Source organism: Arvicanthis niloticus, chromosome 20, assembly GCF_011762505.2.
Source record: "Arvicanthis niloticus isolate mArvNil1 chromosome 20, mArvNil1.pat.X, whole genome shotgun sequence".
Classification (NCBI taxonomy): Eukaryota; Metazoa; Chordata; class Mammalia; order Rodentia; family Muridae; genus Arvicanthis; species Arvicanthis niloticus.
Window position 1 is genome coordinate 40,025,212 of NC_047677.1, and position 18,180 is coordinate 40,043,391.

General features: G+C 48.3%; 2 protein-coding genes across 4 annotated transcripts in view; one reads left to right on the forward strand and one right to left on the reverse strand.

The window, feature by feature from the left end:
- Positions 1–7,881: 7,881 nt before the first annotated feature.
- Lrrc75b (leucine rich repeat containing 75B) lies at positions 7,882–17,894 on the reverse strand. 3 transcript variants are annotated; one of them, XM_076916542.1, is made up of 5 exons: positions 17,463–17,894; positions 14,727–14,855; positions 13,438–13,538; positions 11,229–11,750; positions 7,882–8,888 (listed from the first exon to the last, which is right to left on the reverse strand). In XM_076916542.1, exons 1-5 carry the CDS (start codon positions 17,625–17,627, stop codon positions 8,858–8,860), a joined length of 948 nt encoding a protein of 315 aa, XP_076772657.1. In that variant the 5' UTR covers positions 17,628–17,894; the 3' UTR covers positions 7,882–8,857. The 3 variants fall into 3 exon arrangements, with proteins under 3 accessions (XP_076772657.1, XP_076772656.1, XP_034380423.1); XM_076916541.1 differs by having other exon boundaries at positions 7,882–9,436; positions 17,463–17,893; XM_034524532.2 differs by lacking the exon at positions 7,882–8,888 and having other exon boundaries at positions 9,294–11,750; positions 17,463–17,887.
- The window catches only part of Ggt1 (gamma-glutamyltransferase 1), a 37,161-nt gene continuing 32,776 nt past the window's right edge, over positions 13,796–18,180 (forward strand). The window contains exon 1 of the mRNA XM_034524533.2: positions 13,796–13,872. The gene's annotated coding sequence lies outside the window, so the exon portion shown is untranslated. The remainder of the gene's footprint in view (positions 13,873–18,180) is intronic.

Below are 18,180 nucleotides of genomic sequence, written 5' to 3' on the forward strand. Positions count from 1 at the left end.
ACACACACACACGCACACGCACGCACACGCACACGCACACGCACACGCACACACGCACGCACGCACACACACACACGCGCACGCGCACGCGCACGCACACGCACACGCACACGCACACGCACACGCACAAAGTCTATTGATATTATGGGTAATATGTAAGGAAGTCAATATAACATTTCATCTTTTATTTTTCAAGTAACAGGTTACACTATTATATGTGGTTTATGTGTGTAAATAACACTTTAAAATATTTAATATTTGACTTTAATAACTGAAAAATAAAGAGGGTGTTACATTTTAAAAAAAAAAAAAAAAAACAAACAAACAGACTAATTACCAGTACTCAGGGAGGCCTGGTCTCATACATGAGGAACAATTAGCCTACACAAGCACTGCTGTGGACCTGCCTAACAAGTCATAGAAACAAGACTTGAAAAAATTCAAATTGCTTTTCTAGGCCAATTAAGTATATACCCCAGAATAAGTTGGGTGTGGCGACTCATGCCTGTAGCATCAAGATGAGTTCTAGATCAGACTGGGATACAGAATAATTGCCAGATCTGCTTGGGCTGGAGCCGATGAGACTCTGCCTCAAAACCAAACAGTTTTTAAAATGTGTATAGCAGAATAAGACTCAAAAAGCTGTCATAAGAGTATAAAAATATTCCGTATCTAGGTGAAATAAATAATGACCGGCCTCCACTCAAAAATGGGTAGCATGCCAAAGACAGGAAAGCACAGTCACTGATCCGAGTAAAGAGAAGTCCAAAGCTGATACAGACATTACATTAGCAGAGAATGACATTAATAGAATTACTACAAGTGCATCCTGTATCTTCAGATGGTTAAATAGAGGAACTGGAGAGATGGCTCAGCAGTTAAAAGTGTTTATTGCTCTCCCAGAGGACCCAGGTTCCGTTTCCAGGTTATGAGCATGTGGAGGCTCATAACCATTTGTAACTCCTGTTCCAGAGGATTCGAGACCTTCTTCTGGCCTCCAGGGACACTATGCACACAGTACACAACATTCATACGCATAAAATAAATGTAAATAAATATTAAATACTTGATTGGAGCGAGGAGGACAAGGAAGAAAAAACCAGAGGGAATCTCTGGGTGGGATTAACAGCAGATTATTTATTTCACAAGAAAAGTTTAAGGAAAGCTGGACCTGCTAGCTCAGGCCTGTAATCCCAACTACTCAGGGGGCAGAAGCAGGAAGATGAAAAGCTCTAAGACTGACCTAGTGGTCGGTGCCTGTAATCCCAGAGTTTGGGAGATAGAAGCAGAAGGAGCAATCACTCAAGGTCAACCTCCAATACACAGTGAGTTCAAAACCAACAGAGTTTACATAAGCCCCTGTAGACACACACCTTAGAAATGGATGGAAACAAAGGTCTGGGATAGTTCAGTGGTAGAGGATTGCCCAGCATGCATGGCGCCCTAGATTGATTCTCCAGCACAGGTAAAGATATGAATTTGAGGCACGTGGTAGATTGAACGACAATGGCCACCTTAGGCTCACATTTTTCTACACTTGGTCCCCAGCTGGCTAAGGAGGTTCAGTGGCTGTGGCATTGTTGGAGGTGTATCACTGGGGACAGGCTCTGAGGTTTCAACAGACTCGCTCAATTCCCAGTGTTCTCTCTCTGCTGTGTGGTTGTGGGTCAAGATGTGAGCCCCCAGTATTTCCTTTGCTCTAGATCATGAGCGCTAACCCTCTGAAACTGTCAGCCAACTTACGCGCTTTCTTTCATATGTTGCCGTGGACATGGTGTTTAATTTACAGCAGTATCAAAATAACCCAGAAAAGACATAACTAAAAGACACTACCCAAAAGTAATCAATCATAAAGAGAAAAGAGTTGAGAAAAGAGTGAATTGTGGGGTAAGTTCAAGTGACCCAAAGGAGTAACTGGGGTACCAAAGGAGTAACTGGGTACCAAAGGAGTAACTGGGGTACCAAGGAGTAACTGGAGTACCAAAGAAGTAACTGGGATAGCAAAGGGGTAACTAGGTACCAAAGGAGTAACTGGGGTACCAAAGGAGTAACTGGATACCAAAGGAGTAACTGGATACCAAAGGAGTAACTGGGGTACCAAAGGAGTAACTAGGTACCAAAGGAGTAACTGGGGTACCAAAGGAGTAACTGGGTACCAAAGGAGTAACTGGGTACCAAAGGAGCAACTGGGATACCCAAAGGAAGACCAAAGAAATTACTTGAAAAAATAATGGCCAGAATTTTTCCAAACTTGATAAAAATTAAACCCACAGATCTAACAAATTAAATGAACTTCAATGAGACACAAAGGAAAAGGCATATTATTAACTCACAGCAAGTGAGAAAAAGAAAAATATTTAAAAGCAGCCTGCAAATAAAACTAAGATCCATGGACCAAAGATAAGGATGGCAGCTTTCCCTTTTGAAACACAATACAAGCAAGAAAATAGTGGGGGTATTCTCAACAACTGAAGGAAAAACATTGCTGGGCCACCAAGAGGGCTCAGTGGGTAAAGATGATTGCTGCCAAGCCTGACAGCCTAAGTTCAATCCCCAGGAACCCACCTGGTGGAAGAAGGGAATCAACTCTACAATGACGTCCTGAGTGGTGTGTGTCCTCACTTGGAAGGCTGAGGCAGGAAGATTACAACTGGAGTTCCAGACCCAATCTCAACTAAGCAAGAACATTCTGTCTCAAGAAAGATGGGCAAAAGTGTTTTCCACGCAAACCTGAAACCTGTTAATCCCTGGAAACCTATGGCATGCATGCACACACACCCTCACGGACACACACAAACACGTCATCATCATCTTTCTCTCTCTCTCTTTCTCTCTCTCTCTTTTCTTTCTTTCTTTCTTTTTTCTTTTTTCTTTTTTTTTTTTTTTTTTTTTTTGACAGATCTCGTTCTGTATCCCAGATTTGGCCTGGGATTTTTGGTGAAACTTAGGCTGGCCTCAAAGTTTCAATCCTCCTGCCTTAGCCTCCCAAGTGCTAGGATTATAAGCATGCTACCGTGCCAAGCTCAGAAACAAACTTTACATGTAAAACTATACCTAGTAGAAGCAAGGACATGAAAAAGTGAGCCCCTCCCCCAGCCCACCTCCAGCTCCTAGGGAACACTGCCTTGGTGCAGACCTGGGTCCCATGGTTCTTTGCTGCTGCCCCTGTCAGCCTGTCCTTCTATCCAGCCCATCTCCATTCCTCTGTGACCCCAGTGGAGAACAGAACTACACTATTAGGAATGCCAACAGCTGCCATATTTGCCAAGGATCCAGAGTGGGCAACAGCAACGGAAAGAATGGAACACCCACTCAAAGAAACAAGGCCAGAGATATCTACACTGAGACACACTTCAGAACCATTACTCCAAATGCTTATATCCCAGTATAAAAATGCAGACATGAATTACCAAGACATTATTATGCTTCCTCCAGTTGAAACAGAAACTGAAAAACAATTTAGCTGCAGCACAAGACGAGGACTTTGAAATATCAATTATGTGGGCTGGAGAGATGGCTCAGCATTTAAAAGTGTTGGCTGTTCTTCCTAGAAGTCCTGAGTTCAATTCCCAGCAACCACATGGTGGCTCACAACCATCTGTGATGGGATCTGATGCCCTCTTCTGGCACACAGGTGTACATGCAGATAGAGCACTCATACATAAACAAATCTTTAAAAAATAAATTTCAATTATGAATATGTTCAAGAACTCTAAAGAGGATATGAATAAATGCCTTAATTATATTATAAAACACAAATAAATGAATGAGATAGTGAAAACAATTCAAAACATGAAGTAAAATTTAATAAAGAAATAGAATCACTAAAGAAAACCCAAACTGCTGGGCAGTGGTAGTGCACGCCTTTAATCCCAGCACTTGGGAGGCAGTGGCAGGCGGATTTCTGAGTTCGAGGCCAGCCTGGTCTACAGAGTGAGTTCCAGGACAGCCAGGGCTACACAGAGAAACACTGTCTCAAAAAAAAAAAAAAAACAAAAAAAGAAAAAAGAAAACCAAAACTGAAATGAAACTAGAAATGGTTTGTCAAATGAAAAACCTCAGAAGTAAACCCAACCAAGAGATTAAAATCTGTTGGAAGAAAGAATCTCAGGAATCAAAGATGCAGCAAAAGAAAAAAATACTCCAGTAAAAGAAAATGTTAAATCTAAACAAACTCAGGCACAAAACAGCCAGAAAGTCTGGGACACTATGAAAAGACAAAATCTGTGAATAATGGAGATAAAGGAAGGAGAAGAAACCCAGGTCAAAAGCATAGAAAATATTTTAAATAAAACCATAGAAGAAAATTCCCCCAATCTAAATAAGGAGATGCCTATGATGGTACAAGAAGCATACAGAACACAAAATAGACATGACTAGAAAAGAAATTCTACATGACACAGAATAATCAAAACACTAAATGTACAGAACAAAGAAAAGATATTAAAAGCTTTGGGGGGGGGGAAGACAAAAAAACCCAAAAAGTCACATTTAAAGGCAAGGCCATTGGAACAACACCTGAGTTTTGCAATGGAGACTCTGAAAGAAGTCTTTCAGATGTTCTACAAGCTCTGGGAGACCATAGATGCCAGCCCAGACTACTATACCCATCAAAACTATCCGCCATAATCAATAAAGAAAATCATTTCACATAAAGACAAATTTTAACAATTCCTGCCCACCAATCTAGCTCTATAGAAGGCACTAGAAAGAAAACCTAAGTCTGAAGAAAAGGGTAACCACACACAAAAAGATACAAGGAATAGATAATCCCAGAACACTTAGCAAAAGGGGAGAACCCACACATAATAAAATAACAGGAATTGATAAATTCTGCTCATTAATAACTCAATATTAATGACCTCAATTAATCAAGAAAAAGACACAGACTAAAAGACAGAACATTCCACCCAAACACTATAGAACATACTTTCTGAGCAGCTCTTGGAATTTTCTCCAAAATTGACCACATTCTAGGACACAAAATGTCAGTCCCTTGCCAGCTGGTCCAGGCACACACACACACACACACACACACACACACACACACACACACTCTCAAGGTGAGCACTCAATTAGGACAGAAACCCAGAGGTAGGAGCTGAATCACTAATCATGATGCAGAATCCATGGATTGCTCTGGCTTGCTCTGCTGTGGGCTTTCTTACAGAACATACGATCTCCAACCACAGATCTAGGATCACCAGGTGTGGATGGCACCACCCACAGTGGGCTGGGCCCTCCTCCATCAAATCACTAATTAAGAAAATACCACAGGCTTCTATACAGGCAAATCTGGTGGGCACATTTTTATCAACTGATTCCCTCTTCCCAAATGACTCTAGCTTGTATCAACTTGACACAAAACCTAGCCACTAATAATAAGCTAGCTTTGATTGTTAAGCATCGGGTGACTAGTTAATATCAGTTAAGAACATTTCAGAAAAAGGACAATCACCAGGATATGATAAGGCTCCTTCAAGGGTCTGTGGAAGTCTTAAACATTTATACTCCCAATAATAAATCTTCAACTCATACAAAGCAAAAAAAAAAAAAAAAATAGGACATCAGTAAGAGAGAGAAATCCACAACTATAGTCAGAGACTTCAGTATTCTTTCTCACCAAATAAAACAAATAGGCAGAAAACCAGTAAGCACAGCGTAGACTTAAACAATGCTGTCAACCACTCTGACTTTTATTACCACTTACTGGTTACCCAACCTCAGTGGAATGTACTTTCTTTATAAGCACACACATTTACCAGTGCCAACCATATGATGAGCTGTAAAACCAGTCAATAAATTCAAACTGTACCGGAGCTGCACTGCATTCCCAGACAATAGTGAAATCAAATTAAAAACCATAGGCCCATCGAGATGACTCAGAGGGTAAAGACTCTTGTTGTGCCAGCCTGGCATTCTGAGTTCAATTCCTGGAGCTCATGTAGATACAGAAGGAGAAAACTAAGTCCTTAAAGTTGTCCTCTGACCTCACGTGTGTCATGGAACCTGTTCCCACCCACCCCTACCCACCGTACTATTGATTATTAACGTCTTCAGTTAGGGACTTGTAAAGGAGAGGACCCAAATCCTGTGTGCTACTACTAAGGCTGGGAAAATATATATCAAGACCTTGAAAATCAGTGCAAGACTTTCTTAAAGTGTTACAGATGCCCGACCATGGAGCCTAGACCACGTGACCTAGCCATTCTACTCAATTATGGTTGGGATAGGAACTGTGTGGCCCCTAAAGACTGACTGGTGTACTGGTGGCTTGATTCATATGGTGCCCTACAGAGGTGACTGGATCATCTGTGGGTTTACCCATCAATGAGTTTAGAGCTGGATGGGTTTATTGGAGGAAGCTCACCCAGTCTCTCTCTCTCTCTCTCTCTCTCTCTCTCTCTCTCTCTCTCTCTCTCTCTGTGTGTGTGTGTGTGTGTGTGTGTGTGTCTGTCTCTGTGTCTCTGACGCTGTGTGTCTGTCTGTCTGTCTCTCTTTCTGTGTCTCTGACACACACTCTGTGTGTGTGTGTCTCTGTCTCTGTGTGTATTTGTCTGTGTCTCTATGTGTCTCTATGTGTCTCTCTGTGTGTCTGTCTCTGTGTCTCTGCATCTCTGTGTGTCTGTGTCTCTCTCCTATCCCTCTCTCTCTGTGCTGTCTATCTCTCTGTGTGTCTCTGACTTTTCTTTCTCTTTCTTTCTCTCTCTCTGTCTGTCTCTCTGTGTCTCTGACTCTGTGTGTGTCTATCTGTCTCTCTTTCTGTGTCTCTGACACACACACTCTGTGTGTGTGTGTTTCTGTCTCTGTGTGTATCTGTCTCTGTGTCTCTGTGTGTGTCTGTCTCTGTGTCTCTGTGTGTGTCTGTCTCTGTGTCTCTGCATCTCTGTGTGTCTGTGTCTCTCTTCTATCTCTCTCTTTGTGTGTGTCTGTCTATCTCTTTGTGTCGCTGACTTTTCTCTCTCTCTGTGTATGTCTCTCTCTGTCTGTCTCTCTCTGTGTCTCTGACTCTGTGTGTGTGTGTCTGTCTCTCTTTCTGTGTTTCTGACACACACACTCTGTGTGTGTGTCTGTCTCTGTGTGTATCTGTCTCTGTGCCTCTCCATCTCTGCGTGTCTGTGTCTTTCTCCTATCTCTCTCTCTTTGTGTGTGTCTGTCTATCTCTCTGTGTGTCTCTGACTTTCCTCTCTCTCTCCCTGCCTCTCTGTCTCTCTCTTTCTCTCTCTCTCCACCCCCCCCCCACCAGCAGCCACAAGGTAAATGGCTTTGCTTGAACATGGTTACCCTTCTCTCAGGCCCAAGAGTATAGGGTCAAGGGTCAAGGACCAAGGAAACATGGACGGACATCCCTGAATCATGAACCAAAGTATATTCTTCCTCTCCTCAGTTGTTTCTCTTAGGTCCTTCCTCGTAGAAATGAAAGGCTAATTAATTTACAGACTCAGATGCTTACTCAAGAAAAATGAAATGTTCATGCCACAACTAGTGCATGGATTTTCACAGCAGCTTCATCTGAACATAGCCAGGACCTAGAAATAACTGAATGTCTGTCAACAGGCTCACCGATAAAATACACCCATGAAATACGATTCACAAGGCGGGTCTGGATACATGCAATAATATAGGTGTCTCAAAATAATTGTGCTGGTTTATTTTTTTAAATCTACTTTAAAAAAGTACGTTTGTATAATTTCATGAACTGGTATAAATCTAAAAGATGTAAACTAATCTGTGGGGGAGGGGACAGAACGCAGAGCAATGGCTTCTGAGAGCTTGTAATAGAAGGAAGGAAGGAGGAGACACAGCCAGCTTGGAGATGGCAGACTCATTTACTAACATGGTGTTCACAAACGTGTAATTACAACAAACTCCGCTGCACGCTTTAAACTTGTCACAGTGTGTTTGCTTTATTATGTTGCAATTTTACGGATGCTCACTATATAACCAAGGCTGGCTTACAAGCCTGTGCCACCACGCCCAGTTCGTAACAGCTTGGTTGTTTTTTGTTTTGTTTTGTTAAAAAATAAATTACTGTTTAAAACAAAACAAAATATGCCGTTGGGAAGAAAGTAGTGAAGGTTTCTGTTTGTGGAGATGACAGCAGTGGTGGCGATCCAAGACAATCTCCAGGACAAGTGAGAGCTTCCCTTTTCACCCAGAGAAAACCTTGGTACATCAGGAACCTTCAGCCCATGGTTCTGGGTTCTCGGAGAGATTACGCTAGAAGCAGTGACACATTCCAGCACTCATAAGACAGAAGCAGGGTGATTGGAAGTTCAAGCCCAGTGTAGGCTACATCACAAGACTGGCTAAGCAAGTAAGGAGAGAGAGAGAGAGGTTGGGGGATCTAGGATACAGGATACAGGATGGTGAAAAAAGCACTTGATTAGTATGGTTCAGGCCCAGAGTCCAAGTCTCAGTGCTAAGATAGATAGATAGATAGATAGATAGATAGATAGATAGATAGATAGATAGATAGATGATGGATGGATGGATGGATTGATTTAGATAGATAGATAGATAGATAGATAGATAGATAGATGATAGATATGTGTTTCAACCTAGCTCTTGCCAAGTCTCACCACACAGATAGACTAGGTGAAGGACTCACCGACAGACACTACAGAATGCTGGCTTGCACCAGTCCTGTGACAGGCTCTTTCCAAACCTCATCTCCTCCTCACTTCAACTGGACAACAAGGATGCTCGTGCCTAGTTCCCAAACGGACTGCACTGCTAGGAAGTGATGGGTCTGGACCAAGGATGGTTGAATACCTCCAGGTTGACACATGAGCAAGACATGCTTCCTTCTTACTTCCTGGTCAGTGCCTTCTTCACCAACCTGAGTGAAGCCTACTCAGGGCGTATGCATGGGAAACCCAAGGGGTCTGCGATTTAAAGGGTAATTATTAGATCAGCAGGGTTCTCCCCTGGTGCGTGGAAGTCCTTATTACCCTTTGCACGCTCTCTAGCCATGTGACACAGAGGATGACGCAGCAAGAAAACCCTCACCAGATGCTTCTCTTCAATTTCACTTCCCAGTCGTTAGAACCCTGGGCTGAGTAAACTTCTATTGTTTATAAATTACCAGGATGTGGTATTCTGTTATAGTAGTACAAAGACAAGACTCGACCCTCCCTTTTCTGGAAATCTCTGTCCCGACCCATGGAATCTCCCTACCGGTGGTCATGAGAACTTCGTGAAGGACCAGGACCACTTGCATAGCAGCAAAGCCAACTTTGCCCACATCTCCTAAGCTGTCTCAGGATCTGGCACAGCTACTGCATCACTTGCCTCAAAAAGGTGGGGGAAATTGAGACAGTCTGCTGCCATCTGGATTTGCCGGGAACCCCCTGCTTCCGTCCTCACACAACATCCTAGGAAGGATCTTCCTGCACCGTGATACCTAAAGGTTTGTGGGCTGGCTTCAGACCAGCTGTGGGCAGAGAGTAAGAAGGGCAGGAGAGACTCAGAACTCTGCCTCTGTACAGCAAGGAGTTACAGAGAAAACTCAGCTGCCTAACCATGCGTTGAGGTTATCAGTCTGCTGGGCCCAAAGCTGGTCTTCCCTTCCTTCTCTCTGCTGGCCCATACTCTATCTTGCTTTGCCTGGCTCCAGAAAGCCCCAAACCTTGTCCCGAGTTGTTAAGGCACAGAGAAAGTCCAATAAGTCGGGGGGGGGGGTGGGGTGGGGTTGGAAGTCATTCAAGATGAAGCACTGAGTGCCAGGATCCTGGACAGCAAGTTCTAGTTAAGAGAGGGGGAAGTTGGGTCCCAGACTCAAAGAGCCGGAAGACCTAGCCAGGTCCCCAAGCAAGTACAGAGCGGAGCCAGAGGTCCTGTGCTCTTCTCACGGTGTCTTGATAAGCATTTCTCTAAAGCAGTGGAGCATGAGGCTATAATGTTTTTTTCTCAGCTGTCCTTTTTCCCAGGCCTGGGAGCTGGTGTAATCGATCGATCTCTCTCTCCTTGGGCACACTGGGCTGGGGATGTGATGCCATGGATGTTTCATGGGGTCCTGGATGTACTGTCCATAGTCCACTTGGAGTTAGACAGGGGGAAGGGGGTGTCAGAGCTGACGGGCCATAGGCACACAGGTCCAGGGTGACCCCAGCCTTTACCTTGACCCTGAGACTGCCCTCTGTTACTGGGTCTCTCTCCACTGTCACCAGACCTTAAGTCTTGGCTCTACTCAGAGGCCTTAGACCACTGGCTTTCCTACCCTGCTCTTCTCTGAGTCCCTTCCTCACTTGCCCTGCCTCTCTACCCTTGGGCTAAAAACTCTAGTTTTCTAAATGGGTCAGGAAGGGTGACCAGACATTAGTCTTCTAGTTGGAAGGCCACCTTGAGGGATTTTGGAAAAGAAGACAGTAGCGCCTTAGAGAGATACCATTAAGTCTGTTTTGCCCTGAGAACTCCTGATGCTAGCTGGGCCCCATCTCCACCCCCTTACATGCTGTGTGTGATCCCAAAAACCAAAGGAAACACTACAGCCCCTCATCTCCAGCCAGATGCATCTCCTCACCCTGCCAGGATACTCAGTCAACCTACACAGGAAGCGTGGGGGACTAGAGCTGGGGAGAGTGGCCAATGCTGTGTCCCATGGGGGACAAACACAAAGTCAACCGTTCCACCTCCAGATCCACCATCCACCGTGGCCTTGCCTTTGGTGTGTGGAGCCTTGTCCCCAGCCCTGAGCACACTGAAGGGCCCTGATTGCATTTGCTCTCGGGCTCCATACAGAGCTCTGTCTGTCTGTGTCTCCCAACCTGCTCCCCTGAAGCTCAAACCCTGCTCCTGAGGTCAGGTCTCCTCTAACTCCTGAGCCCACACCACTGAACCCATGACCTCTCCATCTTGTTTCCATGGAGACCTCCCAGTGAGCACTGGGTTTACCCACACTGGGCAGGTGGGGTCTTCCTACCTCCCCAGCAGGCCTGGAGCTCAGTGAGTCTGAAGTCTGTGGTCCATAAAGCCTTTTGAAATAAGTGATAGCATCCTTTTCCTGGAAGGTCTGGGCTGTGGGTACTGAGGCACCTCTTGCTGGGCAGGATGGATCCCCTAGTGTGGGCTGCCTGGCCTGCCTCCCACGAAACCCTTTTCCTTCCACCCACTCCACCCCAAGTCGAACATTTTCACTGTCTCTCTGAGGGACACTGTGGGCCTCTAATACCAGGTTCTTAAAAGACCTCAGTCATTAGCATTGAACCAGACCAGTAGCAAGTCACCTGGCACAACAACCCTGAGGCTCTGATCCCGCCTCCGTGGCTGCAGAGCCCCAGGAGGAGACTGCAGCAGTGGTCTCAGCCATGCCGCTCCCAGGCTCGAGGTCCAGGCCCTCATAGATGGTAGGGAGCGAGGTGTGCTGGCTCAGTCGCCTTCGCAGGCCAACCAGCAAGGGCTGGGGAAGCGAAGACACATCCACATTGTTACCCAGGTCCACCCAGGCCAACACGGGGAACTTGGCGGCGTCCTTGATAGCCTCGGTGAGTTCCCGGGCAGCAGCTCTGGTTAGCCGATTACCATTGAGCAGCAGCTGGGTGAGGCGGGGCAGAGCCCAGAGGCTGGGCAGCAGCAGATGCAGCAGCTCATCGCTCAGCTCCGTGAAGCTCAGGTCTAGGACCACCAGCTCTGCACCACGACTGTCCAGGTAGCGGGATATGTGCTGCACATCCCGGGCCGATAGCGGGATGCCAGAAAGGTCCACAGTCTCCCCTACCAGCAGAGTCTTCTGGAGGCTGCTCTTGAGGCTATGGAGGAAGAGATGCAGGTGGGTACAGCGAACCAGGACCCCAGCCACAGCAGACAGTTACCCACCAAGGGCAACCTAGGTTTCTTAGGCCTGGCAAAGCCTGATTTAATAGTGCCACTTCTGGGACTGGAGGGATGACTCAGCAATTAAGGGTGCACGCTGTTCTTACAGAGGTCCCGAGTTCAGTTCCCAACACCCACATGATGACTAAATAACTATCAGTAACTGCCACTCTAAGGAATTCAATACTCTCTAGCCTCTAGTACGTAGCACACATGCATGCATGCAGGGAAAGCATTTTCACCCTAAAAATAATAATAAAAATAAATAAACCTTTTTTAAGCCAATTTTTTTTTTTTCGTTGGTGGCCAAAGGCAATGTTTTCTGAGATCAGTTTCCCCTCTGGTGAAATGGGGCCAAGGTTGTTGTAAAGATTAGATACACGAATTAAATCTCCATATGTAAACTATTGTGCTTCCTGCATTGAAATTACTTATTTTCATGACAGCCCAAGGGTGTATAATTAGTGAGCCCACGCCACAAAGGAACGACAGGAAGTGAAACCGGTCCCTTGCCTGTACATCACCAGGTGGGGAGCAGGGCTCTAAATCGCAATGCTCTGACCCCCTGAGCTTACACTCCCTTCCCCCCCCCCCCCCGTGTCCCTTTGCAGGTTGCATCCTTTAAGATAATGAAAAAAACGTTGCCACCAGCAGATGATGGTATCGTTATGGTCTTCTCAGTTTGTTGGTGGGAGCTAGAGATGGGACCAGCCCAGGACAGCAAAGGGGAGGAAACAAGTTGATATTGTGGGTCAAGGGACTGCTGGGGGGGGGGGGAGGTTGGGCCTCCCTGTGATAAGCTGAAAGAGGCATTTAGGGTCTTCAAAACCCCTGGCACACTTTTGATTGCTCTCCCTTTACCCACAGCCCTATGGGGAAGCTAGGACCCTCTGGGAGGTAGGTGAGGAAGAACACTGAGAATATTGCCAGGGCTCCATCTGCTAGGGCAGGAAGCATGGTTTCTGGGTGTGCCTTGGACCATAAAGCATAAGAATGAAATGGGGTGCGGGATGAACGGGGCTCAGTCAGTTTCCATCTGTGGTTCTAGACCTTAGGATGCCAGGACTGGTTCTGGGCCGAGACTGTCTCGAGGCTATGATTTAGTGACCAAAACAGGGGACCACGAGCAAGTGGAGTAAGCTATGGGGAGGCTGTGGAAGTCTTTGCCTCAGGAAGTCTGGAGCTGATGAATTCCCAAAGGGTTGCAGGAGAATTGGGGAAGGAATTGCCCCCTAGGTAAGCTACTTCCCCTCTCCAAACTTGGTGCCCTTCCCTGTGAAATGGGAGGCTCAGAATCCATGAGGTTATTATTATTATTATTATTATTATTATTATTATTATTATTAAGCTTTTACCTAATATATCTGCTAGAGCCCAAAGAGGCACAGGCTCTAGGAAGGGACAGGGATGGAGGGACCAGTGAATGGCAGGAGGTGTCACTGTCCTGCAAGGACGCTTGGCTTAGGGGGCATCTGTTGCTGCGGGCCACGGTTGCTGTCAGGGCTGGAGTCTTACTGTAGAGTAAGACGAGGGAACAACAGAGCGAGATTTTGGCACATTCAGCTCTCAGAGAAGGGACCCTCACCAACAGTGTTTCAAGGGTTGTGGCTAGGCTCTCCTCACCTGCTCTGGGTTTTCCTGTGGGGTTTTCGCTTGGAGTGCGGAGTGAGGTGGTAGATGAGCTGCCGACAGATCTTATCCGAGGACTTCCAGAGCTCGTGGTCCTACGTGGGGGGAGGAGGGGGGGTGCCATGATCAGGATGAATCTGAGCCCCTTCCATTCTGCCCTGGCTGTAGCCTGGCATACAGCCAGGAGAGGCTGCCTGCTGGGAGCTGGAAAGGCTAGTCTGAGGCCCGCAGTGCCCAGTGGGAGGAAGCCCAGACAATGAGGCCCTTGTTCGCTGTCCTCAGGCCTAAGGCCAGTAGCTCAAGCTATCAGCCAGCGGCTTGCCACCCTCAACACCCCCAGGGGACTTGCCACAAGGAGAAGGCCAGACCAGGCCCCTTGAGGGAGCCCTATTCCAGAGACGCCAGTCCCAGAGAATAAGAAAAAGACAGGTCAGCATGTTCTTCCTCTCATTCTTCAAGCTACGCTGTGCCCATAGGGCCTGGGTCTGGGCTGACAGGGCCGGGGGTTTTATGTTTTACTGCACAACATGGTTCTCTCTTGATCCTACTATATTCTCAAAGAGGCCCAGCTTGGGGCAAAACACAAGGTACGCTTTCCACAGAGCTGGCACCGAGCACGCTTCATCACCCAGAACATTCTTTTATACTGTTAGCAGCGCCCCCCACCCCCACCCCCTGCATGCAATACAGTGACAGCAGATTAGGTGGTTACAGGGATGACTGTGGACCAGTCAGCTGAATACATGTGTGGGCTTCAGAGCTGATAGACCCTACAGTGGACCCCCTTATTTCATGGGGGAGGGAGCTTCACTGTGTTCAAGATTCTTGGGGACTGGTGGCTGACCACAGACATACAGGCCAGTGCTGTGTCCCTGTTCATAGTGGGTGGCAAGTAGCACGGGGTTGGGTTTGTTTGTGACTCAAGTAGCGTTGGAAGGGTTTCAGTGAATCCCCGTCCCCAAGGGTGTCCAGGTACAATAGAGACCAAGGGCCTCAGACTAGGGTGGCTCTCTTCTGACCCAGGAGTAAGAGTATATGGTTCTGATCATAGCTGTGTCAAGATAGGTTGTGTTCTATGTCCCTGTAGGGCTTCTGCCCGGATGGGGGTACACAGCACTGCCTGGGGAGAAACAAATTTCCCTATAAGCATGTTTTGGGGGATCAGCAAAGCAGTTCACACCTGCTCCTAAAGCTGTTCTTGTAAGAGGGATAGTGGCTTTCCTAAGGCCACCCAGCAAGCATGAGAACCCAATGTCCCTGGGGCCTGTGCCAGCTGATCTTACCTTCTTGGGGCACTGCAGGTCCCGGGCCAGGTTCACCAGCAGGTCATGGGAGATGGGGTCCACCAGGTTAAGGAAAGTTACATTTCTGTAGAGGATGTCAGTGAGGAGGTTCCCTTCAAGGCCCAGGTCCTATAGGTGGCAAAGCAACAATTGAGTAAACTAGGGGGTCAGGGCTTTCCTTCCCCAGGTCAGACAGAAGGCAGTCCTCAGAGGTTCCCATGTTTATAAAGCTCTCCCCCGGGGCTTGCTGGAATCTTCCAACACATGGTGACAGCCAAGTGTCTAGAGAGAGAGGCCCATAGTAGGGCCTCAGGGGGTTGATAATCAGGTTACTCAGACTAGTTGTTGGGTGTGTAATATCTCGCTGTGACACCTTACTTCTCTAATGACTCTGAACGCTGATGTCCCCAGCACTCTCTCTTGGTCCTTCATCACCCTCTATCCCTGAGGTCCCCCGAACTGTGCCACCATCTTTTTGTCTCAGGGAGTGAGCCTCTCCCTCAGATCACTTTCCCAAAGGCAGCTCAAAGTCAGCCTGCTCATTTGCTGGCCTTATGTCCCTTGCCAGAGTGCAGTAGGGGGCTCCGCCCTGTCCACTTCTGTAGGACGCACCTAGCATCCTTTCGGTCTATCCCCAGCTAACCAAGTGAGTCTCTGTTCTCCCACTGCCGTCCAAGGCTCAGCCCTTATACCTAATCACTATTGCCCAGGGCTCCTAGCCTTCTACATCATCCTTGGGCTTCCAGGGCCACTCTGTGAAACACACCAAATCTTTACTCCGTTGGCAGAGACTAAACCTAGACATTGTGCCATCAGAGACTCACAGAGTGTGCAGAGCCATGATTGCCTGGGCTTGGCTATCACACCCTTCCCAGACTACCAGAACTTCTCTTCAACCAGACCCCAGGAGCAGGACCCTGGCCTGGTCCCTTTGCCTTCATGGCTTGGCTTTCTCTCATCTATGCCTATGAGTACGATGTAAGGATGGACTTCTTTGATTATTTTTATTTTCTCAAGTTTAGGGTCTCACCATGTAGCCATGACTGGCCTGGAATTTGCTACATATACCAGGCTGGCTTGGAACGTACAGATCCACCTGCCCTGTCTCCTACATACTGAGATTAAAGAAACGCTTTTAGAGGACCCGCAAGCATCCAGTCTCCATGTGACATCCCCTAACCCCTTAGCCAGAGAAGGCTATGCCCTGTGCCATCCTGAGCATACAGGAAGTCAGGCCAGGCAGCAGGAACACAATGGGCTGCAGTTACAGAGTTCCAGGAGGTGATGGGATAGGCTAGGCTCCTGGATATGCCTCAAATGTCAACTTGTAACTGAGTTACAAGGAGGGGTCTTAGTTGCTCTCTGGGGGTTGGTTCCCTCCCTGATGCTTCCGGATAAAATGCAAGCCAAGTGCCCTGGGCTCCACCATCTCAGATGGCTATCTGTATTTCTAGGCAATATGCCTGGCTGGGTGCTGCCTGCCAGTTACTATCCTGCTTATATTTTCAATATGGTTCAAGCCACAGATGCCAGCCAAGGGGGGGTGGGGGTGGGGGAGGATCCCAAAGGAAGGAGGCTTGTGTGTCTAGGCAGACCCAGACAGTGCTCCAGACACCAGCCTACATTCCATGGGCCTGGTCAGTGCCTCTTAAAGTGACAGTCCCATTTTTCCAGACTGCTGAGTCTACAGAGAGGACACCCAGTGCAGAGGAAGAGCAGGATTGCGCTCGCTCTCTCTCTCTCTCTCTCTCTCTCTCTCTCTCTCTCTCTCTCTCTCTCTCTCTCTCTCTTGGTCCTGAACTTGCTAAGTAGCAAAGGATGACCTTGAACTCCTGATCTCTTGCCTCCATCTCCCAAGTGCTGGGAATACAGGCATATACCACCATACCTGGTTTATTCTGTTTTGGGGGGAACAGAGCTGAGTCCTCTCGAATTCCATAACAGCGAACAACATCCCTAGCCACGCCTTCTCTCAGCTTTCTGTCTGGGCCCTGGCTTGCCAGCTCTTCCAATTTCTCTGACTCTAAGCGTCTACCTTCACGGTGGGAGCAGCAGCTAGAGTCGAGGTTGAGGAGGCTGAGTAGGAAGTGATTTGCCCAGGGGTCATGCTGGGACAGGCATCCCTGTCTCCCTAGGGCAACTCAGGGCTCAGGAAATCTGGCTAGGGTACCAAATGTGTCTCCCAAATGCCCAGATGTGGCGATGCAATGTACAAATGTGGTTGTGTATCCTCTCGGTGGGCTCAGACTGCCTGTTAGATTGGGTGGTGAGTGCGCTGTGGCTTTGTCTGGGCTGCCATGGGTATCTGTCTCCTGGCCATCTGGGCTATGCCTCCCAGGACCCTTTCTCTCGTATCTACTGCTTCCGTTCTTCCTGCAGGATGGGGAGCTGCATTCTTCCCATTGTCCTTCAGCGTGAGATGCTCCTACCCTCGCCCACTCCCGCTCTTGAGAAGGTCCAAATGTGGGCTCTTAGCTCCAGACTGGTGGTCCCTCAACACACACACACTCAACACGGCAGACTTCAAACCCCAGTGCCCCAACATGCCAGCCCCATCTTTAGCAAGCAATCCACCAGCCCCACCTGGTCCCCCCACTTAAATCCGCACCCCCTCTCCAGGCAAGAATATCTACGCCTGCAAAACCCGCGCCTCTAGGAACGCACCCACCCCTGAGCCCGCAACCCCGGCCCTTCCCTGACACCCCCGATCCGGGGCTGCCCCGCTCTTTCTCTCGCCTGTCGCAGAAGGCGCAGCAGCTGCCGAGCGCGCTCCGGCCGCCGCTCCCGGAGCGTGGACTGGATCTCTCGCAGCCAGCGCACCCGGCGCTCGTAGGGCGCGGGCCCGACACTCGGCGCCGCAGGGGCATCTGCTCTTGCCCGCCGCCCCAGCCGCGCCCCCATGGTCGCTGCGGGCGGGCGCCGGGAGGGTGGAAGAGAGGCGGGTTAGCCGCGCCGCGCCCCGCCCGGGATGCGCGGGATGGGCAGCGCCGGGTCTACGGCTGCGCGCCCAGGCACTGGCCGCCAGCGTGGAGCCCAGGGTCACTCCTCTTTGGCAGAGGTTTCATTGTCGAGGGCCCCGCCCGCGTACGACCTGGCGTTGGAGCTCTTCCCGGGAGCGGCCAGGGCAGACGCTGCAGAGGACAAAGTGGCATTTGGCACCTCTCAATCATGTGGCCCCAGTCAGGGCTGACTTGGGGGGTGGAAATCGTCGTCTGACTGTACAAAAAAAAAAAAAAAAAAAAAAAAAAGTGCTTCAGGCGGGTGAGGGTGCTTTAGGCAATGTCTGCACCACCCGCTTTCAGGAATCACCACATGCGAGCAAGTGTATCTGTCTTGTCCACTCTGTGTGGGTGTTACCAGCCTCGACAAATCCCGAATGACACTTCCTACTTAGAGGAGGCCGGAGGCAGGCCTAGGCAGGCTGAGCATGACCCCCACCCCCACCCCATGCCTG

What these genes read in the sequence shown, in the direction of transcription:
- Lrrc75b (XM_076916541.1), bottom strand. Translation starts at nt 17,627, where the DNA reads ATGGGGGCGCGGCTGGGGCGGCGGGCAAGAGCAGATGCCCCTGCGGCG. An exon ending in ACCTGCAGTGCCCCAAGAAG is followed by an intron (nt 13,539 to 14,726) that starts GTAAGATCAGCT and finishes CCCCCCACGTAG; the next exon opens with GACCACGAGCTCTGGAAGTC. An exon ending in CACAGGAAAACCCAGAGCAG is followed by an intron (nt 11,751 to 13,437) that starts GTGAGGAGAGCC and finishes CTTCCTCCATAG; the next exon opens with CCTCAAGAGCAGCCTCCAGA.